Raw genomic sequence first — 15,171 nt, forward strand, 5'->3', positions numbered from 1 at the left:
AGTCTCTTTGAATTATCAGTTTGGTTTGGCCTGCTAGATTGATCTTTCTTGCAACGGGAGAAGTGCTTAGCTTTGGGTTCAATCTTGCGGTGTCCTTACCCAGTCACAATAGGGGTTGCAAGGCACGTATTGTATTGTTGCCATCAAGGATAAAAAGATGGGGTTTATATCATATTGCATGAGTTTATCCCTCTACATCATGTCATCTTTCTTAATGTGTTACTCTGTTCGTATGAACTTAATACTCTAGATGCATGCTGGATAGCGGTCGATGTGTGGAGTAATAGTAGTAGATGCAGGCAGGAGTCGGTCTACTTGTCACGGACGTGATGCCTGTATACATGATCATGCCTAGATAATCTCATAATTATTCGCTTTTCTATCAATTGCTCGACAATAATTTGTTCACCCACCGTAATACTTATGCTATCTTGAGAGAAGCCACTAGTGAAACCTATGGCCCTCGGGTCTATCTTTTATCATATAAGCTTTCAATCTACTTTTATTTGCATCTTTACTTTTCCAATCTATATTATAAAATACCAAAAATATATTTATCTTATCATACTATCTCTATCAGATCTCACTTTCGCAAGTGGCCGTGAAGGGATTGACAACCCCTTTATTGCGTTGGTTGCGAGTTCTTTGTTTGTTTGTGTAGGTGCGTGGGACTTTTGAGGAGCCTCCTACTGGATTGATACCTTGGTTCTCAAAAACTGAGGGAAATACTTATGCTACTATTGCTGCATCACCCTTTCCTCTTCAAGGAAAACCAACGCAAGCTCAAGACGTAGCAAGTGTTAGCAATTGTGAAAGAATAAATGATAGTAGAGTATGTAGACTTCCTGAAAAGCTCTTATGTTGACTCTTTCCTATGTTATGATAAATTGCAATTGCTTCAATGACGGAAATTTTAGTTTGTTAGTTCTCAATGAAGTTTCTAAATCATACTTGACATTGTGAATAGATTGTTACTTGAGCATAAGAAATCATATGACGAATTATATATATATGTCATTGTTATAAGAATGATCATGATGCCCTCATGTTCATATTTTAGTTTTATCGACACCTCTATCTCTAAACATGTGGACATATTTTTCGATATCGGCTTCCGCTTGAGGACAGGCGAGGTCTAAGCTTGGGGGAGTTGATACGTCCATTTTGCATCATGCTTTTATATCGATATTTATTGCATTATGGGATGTTATTACACGTTATGTCACAATACTTATGACTATTCTCTCATATTTTACAAGGTTTACATGAAGAGGGAGAATGCCGGCAGCTGGGATTCTGGGCTGGAAAAGGAGCAAATATTGGAGACCTATTCTGCACAGCTCCAAAAGTCCTGAAACTCCATGAAAATTATTTTTGGAAATTAATAATAAATATTCGGCGGAAGAAATACCTGAGGAGGGCCACCCACCACCCATGAGGGTCGGGCGCGCCCTACCCCCTGGGCACCCCCATGCCTCATGGGCCACCTGGCAGCCCTCCGGTGCCCATCTTCTGCTATATGAAGTCTTTTACCATGGAAAAATCATAAGCAAGCTCACGGGATGAAAATCCACCGCCACGAGGCGGAACCTTGGCGGAACCAATCTAGGGCTCCGGCGGAGCTGTTCTGCCGGGGAAACTTCCCCCCGGGAGGGGGAAATCATCACCATCGTCATCACCAACAATCCTCTCATCGGGAGGGGGACAATCTCCATCAACATCTTCAACAACACCATCTCCTCTCAAACCCTAGTTCATCTCTTGTATCCAATCTTTGTATCAAAACCTCAGATTGGTACCTGTGGGTTGCTAGTAGTGTTGATTACTCCTTGTAGTTGATGCTAATTGGTTTATTTGGTGGAAGATCATATGTTCAGATCCTTAATGCATATTGATACCCCTCTGATTATGAACATGAATATGCTTTGTGAGTAGTTACGTTTGTTCCTGAGGACATGGGTGAAGTCTTGCTATTAGTAGTCATGTAAATTTGGTATTCGTTCGATATTTTGACGAGATGTATGTTGTCTCTCCTCTAGTGGTGTTATGTGAACGTCGACTACATGACACTTCACCATTATTTGGTCCTAGAAGAAGGCATTGGGAAGTAATAAGTAGATGGTGGATTGCTAGAGTGACCGAAGATTAAACCCTAGTTTATAAGTTGCTTTGTAAGGGGCTGATTTGGATCCATATGTTTCATGCTATGGTTAGATTTACCTTAATACTTCTTTTGTAGTTGCGTATGCTTGCAATAGGGGTTAATCATAAGTGGTATGCTTGTCCAAGAAAGGGCAGTACCCAAGCACCGGTCCACCCACATACCAAATTATCAAAGTAATGAACACGAATCATATGAATGTAATGAAAACTAGCTTGACCATAATTCCCATGTGTCCTCTGGAGAGCTTTCCTCATTATAAGAACTTGTCCAGGCTTGTCCTTTGCTACAAAAAGGATTGGGCCACCTTGCTGCACCTTATTTAATTTCATTGCTTGTTATCTGTTACAAATTATCTTATTACAAAACTATCTGTTACCTATAATTTCAGTGCTTGTAGAGAATACCTTACTGAAAACCGTTTGTCATTTCCTTCTGCTCCTCGTTGGGTTCGACACTTACTTATTGAAAGGACTATGATAGATCCCCTACACTTGTAGGTCATCAGGCGTAGTGGTCGCGGATGTAGTCTTCCCGGCCGCCACACGCTCCAGCGAGCTCCGCCCACATCGTCCCGGTCGCGCCGTCCAGGCGGGCGTCCACGGCCGCACCCGCGCTGCTCTGCCCTGCCGCAGCACATACAGGAGGTCTTCCCGTCCGATACCTGGCCTCACCATATCCCGTTCGTCCGCTCGGCCTCGATGGCAGAATTTGAAGCAGCACGACCGCGACGGGCTGCGAGCGGTGATCTTGACCGCGTGGTGGCAGAGGCGCGCAGGCAGCGAGCAGCAAGGAGCCGGCGTCTGCGTGCAGCGAGCTCTGGCCCGGCCACGCCATGGCCACACGCCGACAGACGAGCTGTCGTGGCTCCGGACGCGCGCGCGAGCAGGCACGTAGGTCGGCCCCAACGGTGAGCACGGCAGCAAGAGACGGCGAGCGGCGCGGTTGTTGGAAGAAAAGACGAGGAGAGAGAGCTCGAGTGTGTCAGGAGAAAAATGAGAGTAGAGAGGCTGCATGTGGGCCTTTGCATGCATAAACATATCGCCGGCGCTCCCAGATGCCTCCCAGGGGGCTGGGTTTGGGGTGGGACTGCCGGCGCTAAAATTTGACGAACCCGACAAAAAAGTGATCCTGGGGGGGGGCGTGAGTGGAGACTTTTTTCACTGTCGGCGATGAAAAAGTGATCGTGGGGGCCTTCCTGGGGGGACGGTTGGAGTTGCTCTAAGATAGTGCCATCTCTTGTGTCCGCGCAACCACGTAGGGTCAACACTGAGCCAGCAGTCCTATAACTAATTTGCATCACTGGTTATGGCGTGATTCATACTAGTATCCATTCGATATAATCAGGCCCGGTCTTGATGGGGGGGCAAGGGGGCGGCCGCCCTGGGCCCCCAGAACGGAGGGACCCCCACTAGGGATGTACGTGTTATAGAGATATAGGCCTGCTGCTACGTGCATCTATATGGACTGACATTAGTAGAAAACAAGGCTTTGGTTCAGGCCGAGCCAGCTCATTAGTCCCGGTTCAGCCTAGAACTGGGACCCATGGGGGCATTGGTCCTGGTTCGTGAGGCCAGGGGGCTTGCCGGGCCTCATGGGGGCATTGGTCCCGGTTTGTCTGGCCCCTTTGGTCCCGATTGGTAGGACGAACCGGGACCAATGGGCCTCGCTCCTGGCCCACCACCATTGGTCCCGGTTGGTGGCTTGAACTGGGACCAAAGGGTGTCCTTTTGTCCCGGTTCTAGCCATGAACCGGGACCAATGTGATGCCTATATATACCCCCTCGCCGGCGAGCAGAGCACTCCACACTGCTCCGTTTTTTCTGGCAGGCGAGGGGAGGGCTTTGTGCTGCTCTAGCTCACCTCCTATGCACATGAGTTGTTCGATGGAATGCCCGAGCCACACTACTTAAGCTTTCTCCTCTCCAAGCTCGACCTCCAAGATCCATTTTCCTCAATATTTGTCTAGGTTTAGCGGTCTGTCATGTTACGTCCCCGTCTTCACCGCCGTCGATCGCCCGCGCCGATCTCGTCGTCGGCACCACCGTAGTGAGCCTCTTGTTCTTATCTTCTTTCCGAAAGAAAAAATTCTTATTTGTATGTTTAGATAGTACTACTTCTAATAATTAAGTCTCTATATATAGCTCAGCTCTTTCATTGCATGTATATATAATTATCCTCACTATATTATGCAGATTGAAGATCGCCGAATTGAAGAAAAGACAAATTGGTGATATTGGGTTCATTAACACAAATCTCATGGATGAATGGAATGTCAAACATGATGCCAAACAAACCAAGGCCAACTTGGTCGCATCGTTACTTTGAAATCAAAACAAAGTTACAATACTCTTTACGAATACAGGTGAGTGTTACTGTCTTGTGGATATTCGGTTTCCCTTATTACTCGAGGTTATAGTAATGTAATTGATGAGTTATGCATGCGTGCGCAGCTTCTACTTTATTCTGCTAGAGATTAAGCTTGAGCAGGGACTAGTAGCCGTCATAGACTCGAAACGAAAAAATCCCGAGGAGTATGCAACCATGACTAAAATGCTCAAGAAGTAAGTTCAATCGATCATTATCGCACCATATTGGCAACTTTCTTCATTTACTGATATCAAGTAATTGTTTTCTTTGTCTGGCAGGGTTGGGAAAAAGTTCACTGCACAAGCTCCGGGACTGTCGACGGAGCTGCGATTTAACCACCCGAAAGTAAGTATTACTAGCTAGTTCTGCGCATCTCTCATTGATTCGAGCTAGTTTCATCAATACCATTTAGCATGCTTCCTTATCAATTTGATTGACCTCTATTTCTTGTAAAGTGGTTGTGGCAGGAACCCGGGAATGATTTCTGTGGATACTACATTTGCGAGTTCATCCGCCACACGACCTATGAGCGGGGATACTCTAAAAAACAATATGAAGTGTGTAAGCAATAATTTTCACAATTTTATTTTATTACCATCATTTGTGTTGAGTTTCATTCATATATATGTATTGACTCCCTTCTTTTAATTAGATGTTTTAGATGCGGGATGAACTCCTACCACAAGATCGCATAGGAGAAATTCAAGAGGAAATGGCGGGATTCTTTCTTGACCACGTTATCGTCAAAGACGGAGAATACCATGTGGAAGTTGAGTTCGGATGTTAGGGGATTATAAGAGATCTTATATTGTACATATGTAGCCAGTAGCGTCGGATAGATATACGAAAACTTGTTGTTCGACCAATCTCTCGGAGAAGGAGAGGTCGATCACTTCTCTCTGTATATGTTCATGACGATCTTCTGTACTTAATGGTTTACTTCATTTGCTTATATTACTAGCTAGCTAGCGTGTCGAGTCCTCTCTATACGTATAGTACGTACCGTCGATCAAGCACGAAGATAAGAGAGGACACTTCTCTCTATTAGCTAGCTAACACAATATATGAAACCCCTAAATTAACCCTACAAAACCCCCAACCCCCCTCCCCCCTTTCAGAAAAAAAACAAAAACCCCAGCCCCTGAAATGCTGACGCGCGGAAGCCTCTTGGTCCCTGTTGGTGGCACCAATCGGGACAAAAGGCCCTCCTGCATGGGCAAGCCGCAGCGGCCATGTAGAGCCCCATCTGTCCCGGTTTGTGGGCGAACCGGGATTAAAGGTGTTGGGCTTTAGTACCGACACTTTAGTCCCGGTTCGGCAACTGGGACAAATGGGCCTTATGAACTGGAACAAATGAGGCTTTTTCTATTAGTGTAAAAAAACGCACTGCCATGCTGGCCCAAGTTTCATACTACATGAGGATAATTACGCATGGCCGTTGATCATGGATCGAATCAGCCTTCTTGGAGAGGCGTGTCAGTTACGCACGCACGCGAAGGATTAGGATCACGCGAGGATCGCACGCACGCGGGGAGAAACCACGGTATGCGCCGTCACCGGTGGACGCCCAGATGGATTTCTCCTCTTCACCTCGCGACCGCCAGAACCAGTTGAACTATGACGGAAGAAGGACGGCCAGCGAGCATGAACTCTGCAATCGCTACAATTTTAGCCGGAGACGCCCCATCAATGATTCGACAAGTTGTTTCTAGATAAGGTACTGTGCCCTAGCGATTTTGCCTTTCCTATAATAATTAATACAAATTGTAAATGATAATCAATATTCCCTCTTCATTATTTCATACAGCACTGATAATTGATTGAGTGGGCATGGTTATTGTAGAGTTCATAGGCTTTGTCATTGAAATCAATGTAAGCTGTTCTTTGCAATGCCCTATGGAACACTGAGATGCAAGCACTAGTCTAGAAAAGAAACTAGTCCATGATTATGGTTAAACTTTTTTCTCTAAATACAATGGACTTGATAGCACTTCCAATTCCGCATCCTAGTGCCATGTCATCCGATTTGTGTAGCTCTCACCATAATGTATTTCGTTGTCATATTTTTCACTTGTGTAGAATACATCCATATGAATGTGTAGAATTTTTTTTTCAGAATTCTTTGAAACTCCAAAATGTAATTATTGAATTTTTTTAAAATATCCACCTTCATGGAGGTCGCCCGCCGAAAGCCCTCACTTTGTACCCATGGCCGCATATATGTCTTCTGGGGTTAATTAGATAAATGTCACTTCAATTATGGTGATTCATAAAAATGCCACTGCAATTACCAAACTTTAAAAAATGCCACTTCATTTTTTGCAAACTTTAAAAAACGCCACTGCAGACTTCAAGAAATGCCACTGGACATGGCATGAAATGGCATTTTTTCAAGTTTGAAAATTGCAGTGGCATTTCTCGGAATCACCAAATTTAGAGTGGCATTTATCAAATTAACCATATCTTTCGGGTTGGCTAGTTTTTCTGTTGCCTAGCTTGACGACAACTTACGTATGGTTTTCGCATGCAGAGGGCGATCGCAAGGCGCAGGTGGCGCGTGCCAGCGTTTGGAGAGTGGAACAACCACGACGATGGCGGCGATGGTGGCTGGACGGCAGCCATCATCAGTCAATTCTTCGAGCCTGGCACGGCACACAAATCACTCAAACAGGAACCCATTGGTTACGACAGCGGCGTCGCCGCCATGGGGAAGCAACAACACAAGGTGGCGATGCAAACCTGGGCGGCGGACTCTCGGCCCGATGCGACAGTGGATCCTTTTTCCTTCACGTTGGTCAAGGCTGTTGACGATGACCTGTATGAGATCCCATCGGGCATGCTGTGCGGCAAGCGACTACATGTATGTACTACTCCCTCCGGCCCATAATATAACCGAAAATACTCCTTCACTAGTTTCTCTGTCAGTAAATAGTCATATGGTTTCAGTTTTGGAATAAATTAACCTAAAATACTCCTTCACTAATGGTTTCTCTATCAGTTAGGCCATGTTTGTTTGGGCTTTTGCTTCTGCTTTTGCAGCATTTTCATTTTGACAAAAAGCCAAAAAAGCTTCTAAATAGATGCTTTTTATGTGACTTTTGTCTTATACCATCATATAACACTATTGATTCATAAGCCAAAAGACGACGCAAAAAAGCTCCTATTTAGGAGCTTCTCTGGCTTTTTGCCAAAGTGGAAAAGCTGCAAAAGTAAATGCAAAAGCAAAAGCCCAAACAAACAGGGCCTTAATAATACTTCCTCTGATCCAAAATAAGTTAAACCACGACACTTGTTTTGGATCGGTGGGAGTAGTATGAAATAAATTTTCAATTAAATACTAGAAATTTGCTCCACAACTTTATGAATTTTCTAATACCGCTAATGTTTATAGTTTTTTATATCGCCTAATTATCTTGTTTCATTGTAGAAGGGTAGGACGTGGCTGAGGAGCCTGCTGATGAGGTGTTGCGGCCTCAACTGCTTCGCCTACTGAATGTGGCTGAGGGTTCACGTTGGTACATGTTTTGATGGAACGGTAGATGAACTACACGATGTGGTTCCCTATCCTAGAGAATGTAACTATGTAAGATGGTAGTAGTGGGTTGACGACTTATATATTGGTTATGTATTTTCATTCATTTATGTTATGTATGAGCAAAAATACTAAGCTGACCAATTTGATTTATGAAGTTAATCTACAAATGCATGTCGTATTTGCTGAAATGAAGAAGGGAACATGACCATAGTACTAGCATTGTCATCTCCTCTTCATGAGCGGAAAATATGGAAGTCTTGTGCATGAATGCTATCAAGTCAGCTCTTTTGCACTTGCCGCTCTAGTCATAGTACGTAAATCACTAAAGTCTGAGTTACTCACTCATCTGAAACCTGTATATATACTGCCAGAATCTATTCAAATGGCTGTGAAGAGAAATGAAAGTGACATTATTTGAGCAAGAAGTAGCACAAAGATGCATGATGTCAAAATAGTAGCAAGATGTGATTTATAGGAATAGGATGCATCAGGAATACGTTTGCGAGTTCTTCCCAAGATACTTGTACAATTTTCCAATGTCCGTGGACATGCATCGTTGTCCTTCCATTGTCAGTTGCACACTCTACTAGGCGAGTCTCCGTCCGCGACACTAATCATCACTCGTGACAAATGGGCAATATGTGTCAAGCCAAATGCTCATCGCTAGTGACAAATGGGTTAGATGTGTCAAACCAAATCCTTCATCCTAGACCCCCACGAGTTATGTGAACTTTGGCAACCACACACGATGTCATGTTGATGTGGATGCACACTATTTGTTGTGTGCATGACGGATAACAAACGGCGTATTCATGGCAAGGTATGCACATGGGATGTTGTTCGAGGGGTAGATCCATAGCGAGGATGTTTCCTTGATCTAGATGGCCAATGAGGCTCTTCGAACTAAGATTATTGCATAGCTTCTTGTGTGTGGCCGGTGTCTGACCTCTCACAAGACTAAGAAACACATTAATTCTTTTGCAATCCAAAAATGTGCGCTCTGTGATCACCAAGAAAAAGATGACTACCACTTGTTGGTGGAATGTTCTTTCTCCTAGACCGTATGGAGAAACGTGACAGTAAATATGCTCGGTGCTTTTCGTAATATGCCACTGATGGCGTTCGGCTCTCTGAGGCAACGGTGGCAAAATAAGATGGCATTGCTGCAGCTGCATGTCAAGGCGGTTTCGAGGACTGCCACTATTTTCATTTTGTTGAACTAACGAAAGGAAAGGAACAAACTCATCTTCTTGAAGAAGCGGTGCACCATTGACTAACTGATGGCTCAGGCTGCAGGGCAAGGACACGATCCGGAACTTGGCTCTAATCCCAGCGCTGCAGCAAGATGTATTAAAAAAAGATGTAGCGATGTAAAGCTCTTGCGTGTGAGTGAGGACATTTGTACAACTGACCGCACCACAATTTTTCCGTTCTAATTTCCTTTTTTGACTCTGCGAAACTCGAAGATTACCGTTCCTAGAGCATCTACAGCCCGACCTAGCTATCCCCCCCCCCCCCCCCCTAAATTTTTGCGAGCGCGCCTAGGTGCCTCTGAAGACAGTGACTGGTCACCCCACAAATGTCCACGTCCACAACCGGGTACCTCATTAACAAATCCTCAAATCCATACAATGGCATGCAACATCAACTAAACTCCACATACTACATCTCGGTATGCCCAATTGCCAACAGCTCGGTGTTCATTTTGTTAGATAATGGAACAACTCGATATGCCCTTTCTTTCGCTGTAATAAGACTAATGCTTCACCCTAAAAGAAACATCACGGTGAGCCTAGGATGCCGGTCACTAGAGGTGCTCCAGTTGTGGTACCAACGTGCAATTAACTTTTTGTTTATGTGGTGGAACTTTAATTGTGTAGGATAAATGATTAATTGTGTAGGGTAAACTTTACCCTTGAGTTTAATTTTCTGCCAATCTTTGGTGGAAAGTGATAGCTCGTCCATTTCATTATTCCACAGAACATTGTGGCCTTCCAAGGTTCCCGCAAAATTAGTTCCAATAGTTTGCACAACTTGTTGGTTGTCATATGCTTTCAACTTGCATGTTTAAATACTTGAATATATATGCTAACAGCATATGTCTGCAATGCAGTTTGATTGGACAACTGGATACAGTTTTTTAGTCAGTTTTCACCAAAAATCCGGCCGTTGTATTTTAGAAACAGGATATTTTACAAATCTATTAAAAATAGGAAAATATATTTTAGAATATTGTCTAGTAGGAGTATGTGTTTTAGAACTATATATATTGACAGAACCATCTACTCAAATGACCGCAAGGGGACTCAAAATTGGAGTAATGCTACACGTACAAACGAGTTACAAGGTTTTACGACGAGAGTTATGGTCAATACATGGAGAGGCGCCCCCCCTCCCCCCCCGAAAATCAGGGGGAGAGGGGCAAGTTTGTGATTGGTTAGTAGATGAAAAAATTCCTAGTCAGCGTGTAATTGCGTGTAACTCTTTCCATGTTTAGCATTATTGCTCAAAAGTGAGACATTATCTGGGTGAGGAGCAGCGCAGAGACACATGATATGTCAAAATAGTAGCAAGCTTGATAGGAATGAGGTGCAGCAGGGATTCGCCTGGAACCTGGATTTTTTTTCAAAACTATCATGTTTTTTGTAGCAATTTCGGAAACTATAGGACGTAATGCAAAAAAACCAAAACTAGTAGCCCGTCGGTCATTCTTTGGCCGAAGTAGTACTTTTCGGCCACAGCTAGGCGAAATAGTACTTTTCGGCCACAGCTAGGCCGAAGCAGTACTTTTCGGCCTTAGCTAGCCCGAAGTAGTACTTTTTGGCCAGAGCTAGGCCAAAGTAGTACTTTTCGGCCACACTTAGACCGAAATAGACTTTTTGGTCAAGTCTAGGCCGAAAAGTCACTTTTTGGTCATCCCTAGGCCGAAGTTGCATGGCTCATGCTGAATTGTATTTTGTTGCCACCCGTTTCCCGCCCACCCCTTCCCGCCACCCGTTTTCCGTCTTATTTTCCCGCCAATCCGTTCCCGCCTTATTTTTCCGCCAATCCCTTCCCGCCTTATTTGCCCGCCAATCCCTTCCCGCCAACCCTTTCCCGCCATACCGCAGTTATTCTTTCCCGCCATTTTCTCCTCTGTATCTATAAAACCCCCTTCAGGCGGAGGTGGATAAGCATTCCAGTGTAGTGTAGTCGAGATGTCCCATTATCCATTCGATCGTACTTTTCACCCTGAGATGAGAAACACTCTGCTGAGTCTAGCTACCGATTTCAGGATGGACAATAGGATAGTTCCATGGGACGAACTCACCGGTAGTGACACCATAATGAATGAGTTGGCTCACCAACTACGTAGGTCTGGGTGGCCTGAAAGGACCTATGAGGAGTCTGAAACTAACATACGAGGTTAACTATGTTAGTTTCAGACTCCACCACCACCACCGATATGTTAGTTTCAGACTCCTCATAGGTCCTTTCAGGCCACCCAGACCTACGTAGTTGGTGAGCCAACTCATTCATTATGGTGTCACTACCGGTGAGTTCGTCCCATGGAACTATCCTATTATCCATCCTGAAATCGGTAGCTAGACTCAGCAGAGTGCTGCTCATCTCAGGGTGAAAAGTACGATCGAATGGATAATGGGACATCTCGACTACACTACACTGGAATGCTTATCCACCTCCGCCTGAAGGGGGTTTTATAGATACAGAGGAGAAAATGGCGGGAAAGAATAACTGCGGTATGGCGGGAAAGGGTTGGCGGGAAGGGATTGGCGGGCAAATAAGGCGGGAAGGGATTGGCGGGAAAATAAGGCGGGAACGGATTGGCGGGAAAATAAGGCGGGAAACGGGTGGCGGGAAGGGGTGGGCGGGAAACGGGTGGCAACAAAATACAATTCAGCATGAGCCATGCAACTTCGGCCTAGGGATGACCAAAAAGTGACTTTTCGGCCTAGACTTGACCAAAAAGTCTATTTCGGTCTAAGTGTGGCCGAAAAGTACTACTTTGGCCTAGCTCTGGCCAAAAAGTACTACTTCGGCCTAGCTCTGGCCGAAAAGTACTGCTTCGGCCTAGCTGTGGCCGAAAAGTACTATTTCGGCCTAGCTGTGGCCGAAAAGTACTACTTCGGCCAAAGAATGCCCGACGGGCTACTAGTTTTGGTTTTTTTGCATTACGTCCTATAGTTTTCGAAATTGCTACAAAAAACATGATAGTTTTGAAAAAAAATCTAGAAGAAGTGCTTGTATATTAGTCCAGCGAAGTCAACTTGAATCTTATTAGTACCATCAAGATAATGTCTGCCCCTTTGTGTACGCAAGGCAAGATCATATGGGTACACAACTTGGGTCGTTGCTTTATAACATACTTGGGTCGTTGCTTTATAACATAAAGCGGAAGGAAACTCTTTTTCTTAACATGTATAAAGTGTCGTAGCCGGACTGCCTTCCGGAGTAGAAAAAAATTCAGCTCAAAGTAAGTGCAAGTGTATAATTTCCGAGTGGAATTATTTTCTTGACAGAAGCTACTATTTTTCGTAACTTTTGCATTCTTTAGAATTTCTTTTCTAGACTAGACTCGGTTCTGGCGCAAGCACCGGCTTCAATGTCATTGCCACCTTATTCTACTCGACTATTTCGCTGCCTGCTCCCTCTACCTCCTTCCTTATCTGACACACCACTTTATTCACACCGCCCGAGATGGCCCGAGAACAGCACGACCAGAACACGTACTGTACGTTCAGAGCCAGCTAGCATGCCCTTGCCTTGCCCTCTGCCCCAAGTTTTCCCTCTCAAAGTCGGTTGTCTTCCTTCCTAAGCACACTGCACACTCTTGGCTCTTCCATATAAATTCAGCGAACCGGCCACTGCCCTTCCCTTCTATCACTCGAAGATTCTTCACTCTTGTCTTGTCTCCTTGCCAAGCCGAGCAAGTCACCGGAGGCAATTGCTGGCCAAGCCAAGCCAAGCCAATGGAGGTATGCATGGCTTCCGTACCAAGAGCTGATCATGCCCATGTTGCTTGCCGTTGCGTTCGTTTCACTTGCCATGGCCTAGCGGAGCTCATGTATCTGTATTTCGCAGGATGCGAGGGGGTTCCGGGGGATACCGGCGTTCGGGGAATGGAACTACGGCGACGGCGACGGCTGGTCTGTGCTCTCCCAGCGCTTCGAGTCTGCGATGCACACCCAGCTCCCCGTACACAAACCCTGCAAGGTATGTACACTCGATCCATATACTTCGTGCAGTCATGTCTTAGTTAGCTCCAAATACATGTGCACCTCTGGTCATGGCATGTACGTTCTGGGTAGCAAATCTATAGAATCCTTGCTCTGGAAGCTAAGATGGCTCGTAGGCTTGCAGCACACGGCACGCTCTCTAGTCAACCATGTTCCCGCCGGGTCAACAGTGAGTCAGCAGTCCAGTGACTAGTGCACACCAGTACATGGGAGGGACCCATTCATGCACAGAGCTCTTATTTTTGTGCGGGCCCCACCTTGCATTCCTTGGCAAGCACACCACAGCCACGGAGCCACCCATATCTTCGCTGTACCCACGATATATCTTCAGTTTTTATGGTAGTATCGTAGCTTGATGACAACGTACGTGTGCATGCAGAGGGCGACGGCAGGTCGCAGGAGGCGAGTCCCACCGTTCGGAGAGTGGAACAACCACAGCAACGGCGACGGCGATGGCTGGACGGCAGGCATGGCACACAAATCACTCAAGCAGGAGCTCATTGGTTACGACAGTGGCGTCGTCCCCATGGGGAAGCAGCACAAGATTGCGAGGCAACCCTGGGTGGATGACTCAGGACCCCACGTGGCAATGGATCCGTTCTTCTTCACGACGGTCAAAGCTGTTGACGATGACCTGTATGAGGTCCCACTGGACATGCCCTGCGCTAAGCTACTACGGGTACGTAATTAATTTTCTTCATTGTATGATGGTTGCATCGCATGTTTCAGAAAGTTTTCAACACAAGAAAGAAATTGATTAGTTTCAACAAAATGATACTCCCCCCATTCCTAAATATTTGTCTTTCTAGAGATTTCAACAAGCGACTACGTACGAAGCGAAATCAGTGAATCTCTACACTCTAAAATATGTCTACATACATTCCTACGTTGTAGTGCATTTGAAATGTCTAGAAAGACAAATATTTGGAAACGGGGGGAGTAGATCGTTTTATATGCCCTTCAGGATTCTAACTTTCACAACACAAGAACTCCAATCCTACGTTGACATTATTTTGCTGAAAATAATATAAAACCACGACCCTTAACTGATGTAATGTGAGTATGGCTTCAGTTTTGGGTTTGCAACAAATTAACTGAAAGTACTCATTCACTAGTTGGTCTCTGTCAGTAGATAGTACTCCTTCCGATCCAAAATAAGTTAAACCATGACACTTATTTTGGATCAGTGGGGGTAGTATGTAATGCATTTTCAGTTAACAACTATAACTTTGCTCCACTGCTTTATGAATTTTCTAATACCAGTATTGTTTAATTTTTTATCAACGCCTAATTATGTTGTTTCATTGCAGAAGGGCAGGACGTGGCTGAGGAGCCTGCTGATGAGGTGTTGCGGCATCAACTGCTTCGCCTACTGAATGCCTACCTAGGGCTCACATTGGTACATGTTTTGATGGATCGATGGATGAACTGCACGATGTGGTTCTCCGTCCTTGAGAATGTAACTATGTAAGATGGTAGTGATGGGTTATGACTTATATATAGGTTATGTATTTTCATTCATTTATGTTATGTATGAGCAAAACTCCCAAGCTGATCAATTTGATTTATGAAGATTAGTGTACTAATGCCTGCCGTATTTGCTGAAATGAAGAAAGGGAACGTGCCCATAGTATACTAGCATTGTGATCTCCTGTTCATGAGGAGAAATATGGAAGTCCTGTTCATTAATTCCATCAACTCAGCTCTTTTGCACATGCCGCTCTAGTCATGGTAGGTAGAGCACCGAAGCCCAAACCACTCAGTCATCTGAAACTAGTATATATATCATCCAAATGGCCATGAGGAGACACAAAAGTGACATTATTTGAGTGAGGACTTGGACAAAGATGCACAATGTCAAAATAGTA

General features: G+C 44.9%; 1 protein-coding gene across 1 annotated transcript; it reads left to right on the forward strand.

The window, feature by feature from the left end:
• Positions 1 to 12,958: 12,958 nt before the first annotated feature.
• LOC123158327 (uncharacterized) lies at positions 12,959 to 14,679 on the forward strand. The gene is made up of 4 exons (XM_044576364.1): positions 12,959 to 13,042; positions 13,149 to 13,280; positions 13,683 to 13,982; positions 14,614 to 14,679. Exons 1-4 carry the CDS (start codon positions 13,037 to 13,039, stop codon positions 14,677 to 14,679), a joined length of 504 nt encoding a protein of 167 aa, XP_044432299.1. The 5' UTR covers positions 12,959 to 13,036.
• The last annotated feature ends 492 nt before the right edge of the window (positions 14,680 to 15,171 follow it).

Source organism: Triticum aestivum, chromosome 7B (genome assembly GCF_018294505.1).
Source record: "Triticum aestivum cultivar Chinese Spring chromosome 7B, IWGSC CS RefSeq v2.1, whole genome shotgun sequence".
NCBI lineage: Eukaryota > Viridiplantae > Streptophyta > Magnoliopsida > Poales > Poaceae > Triticum > Triticum aestivum.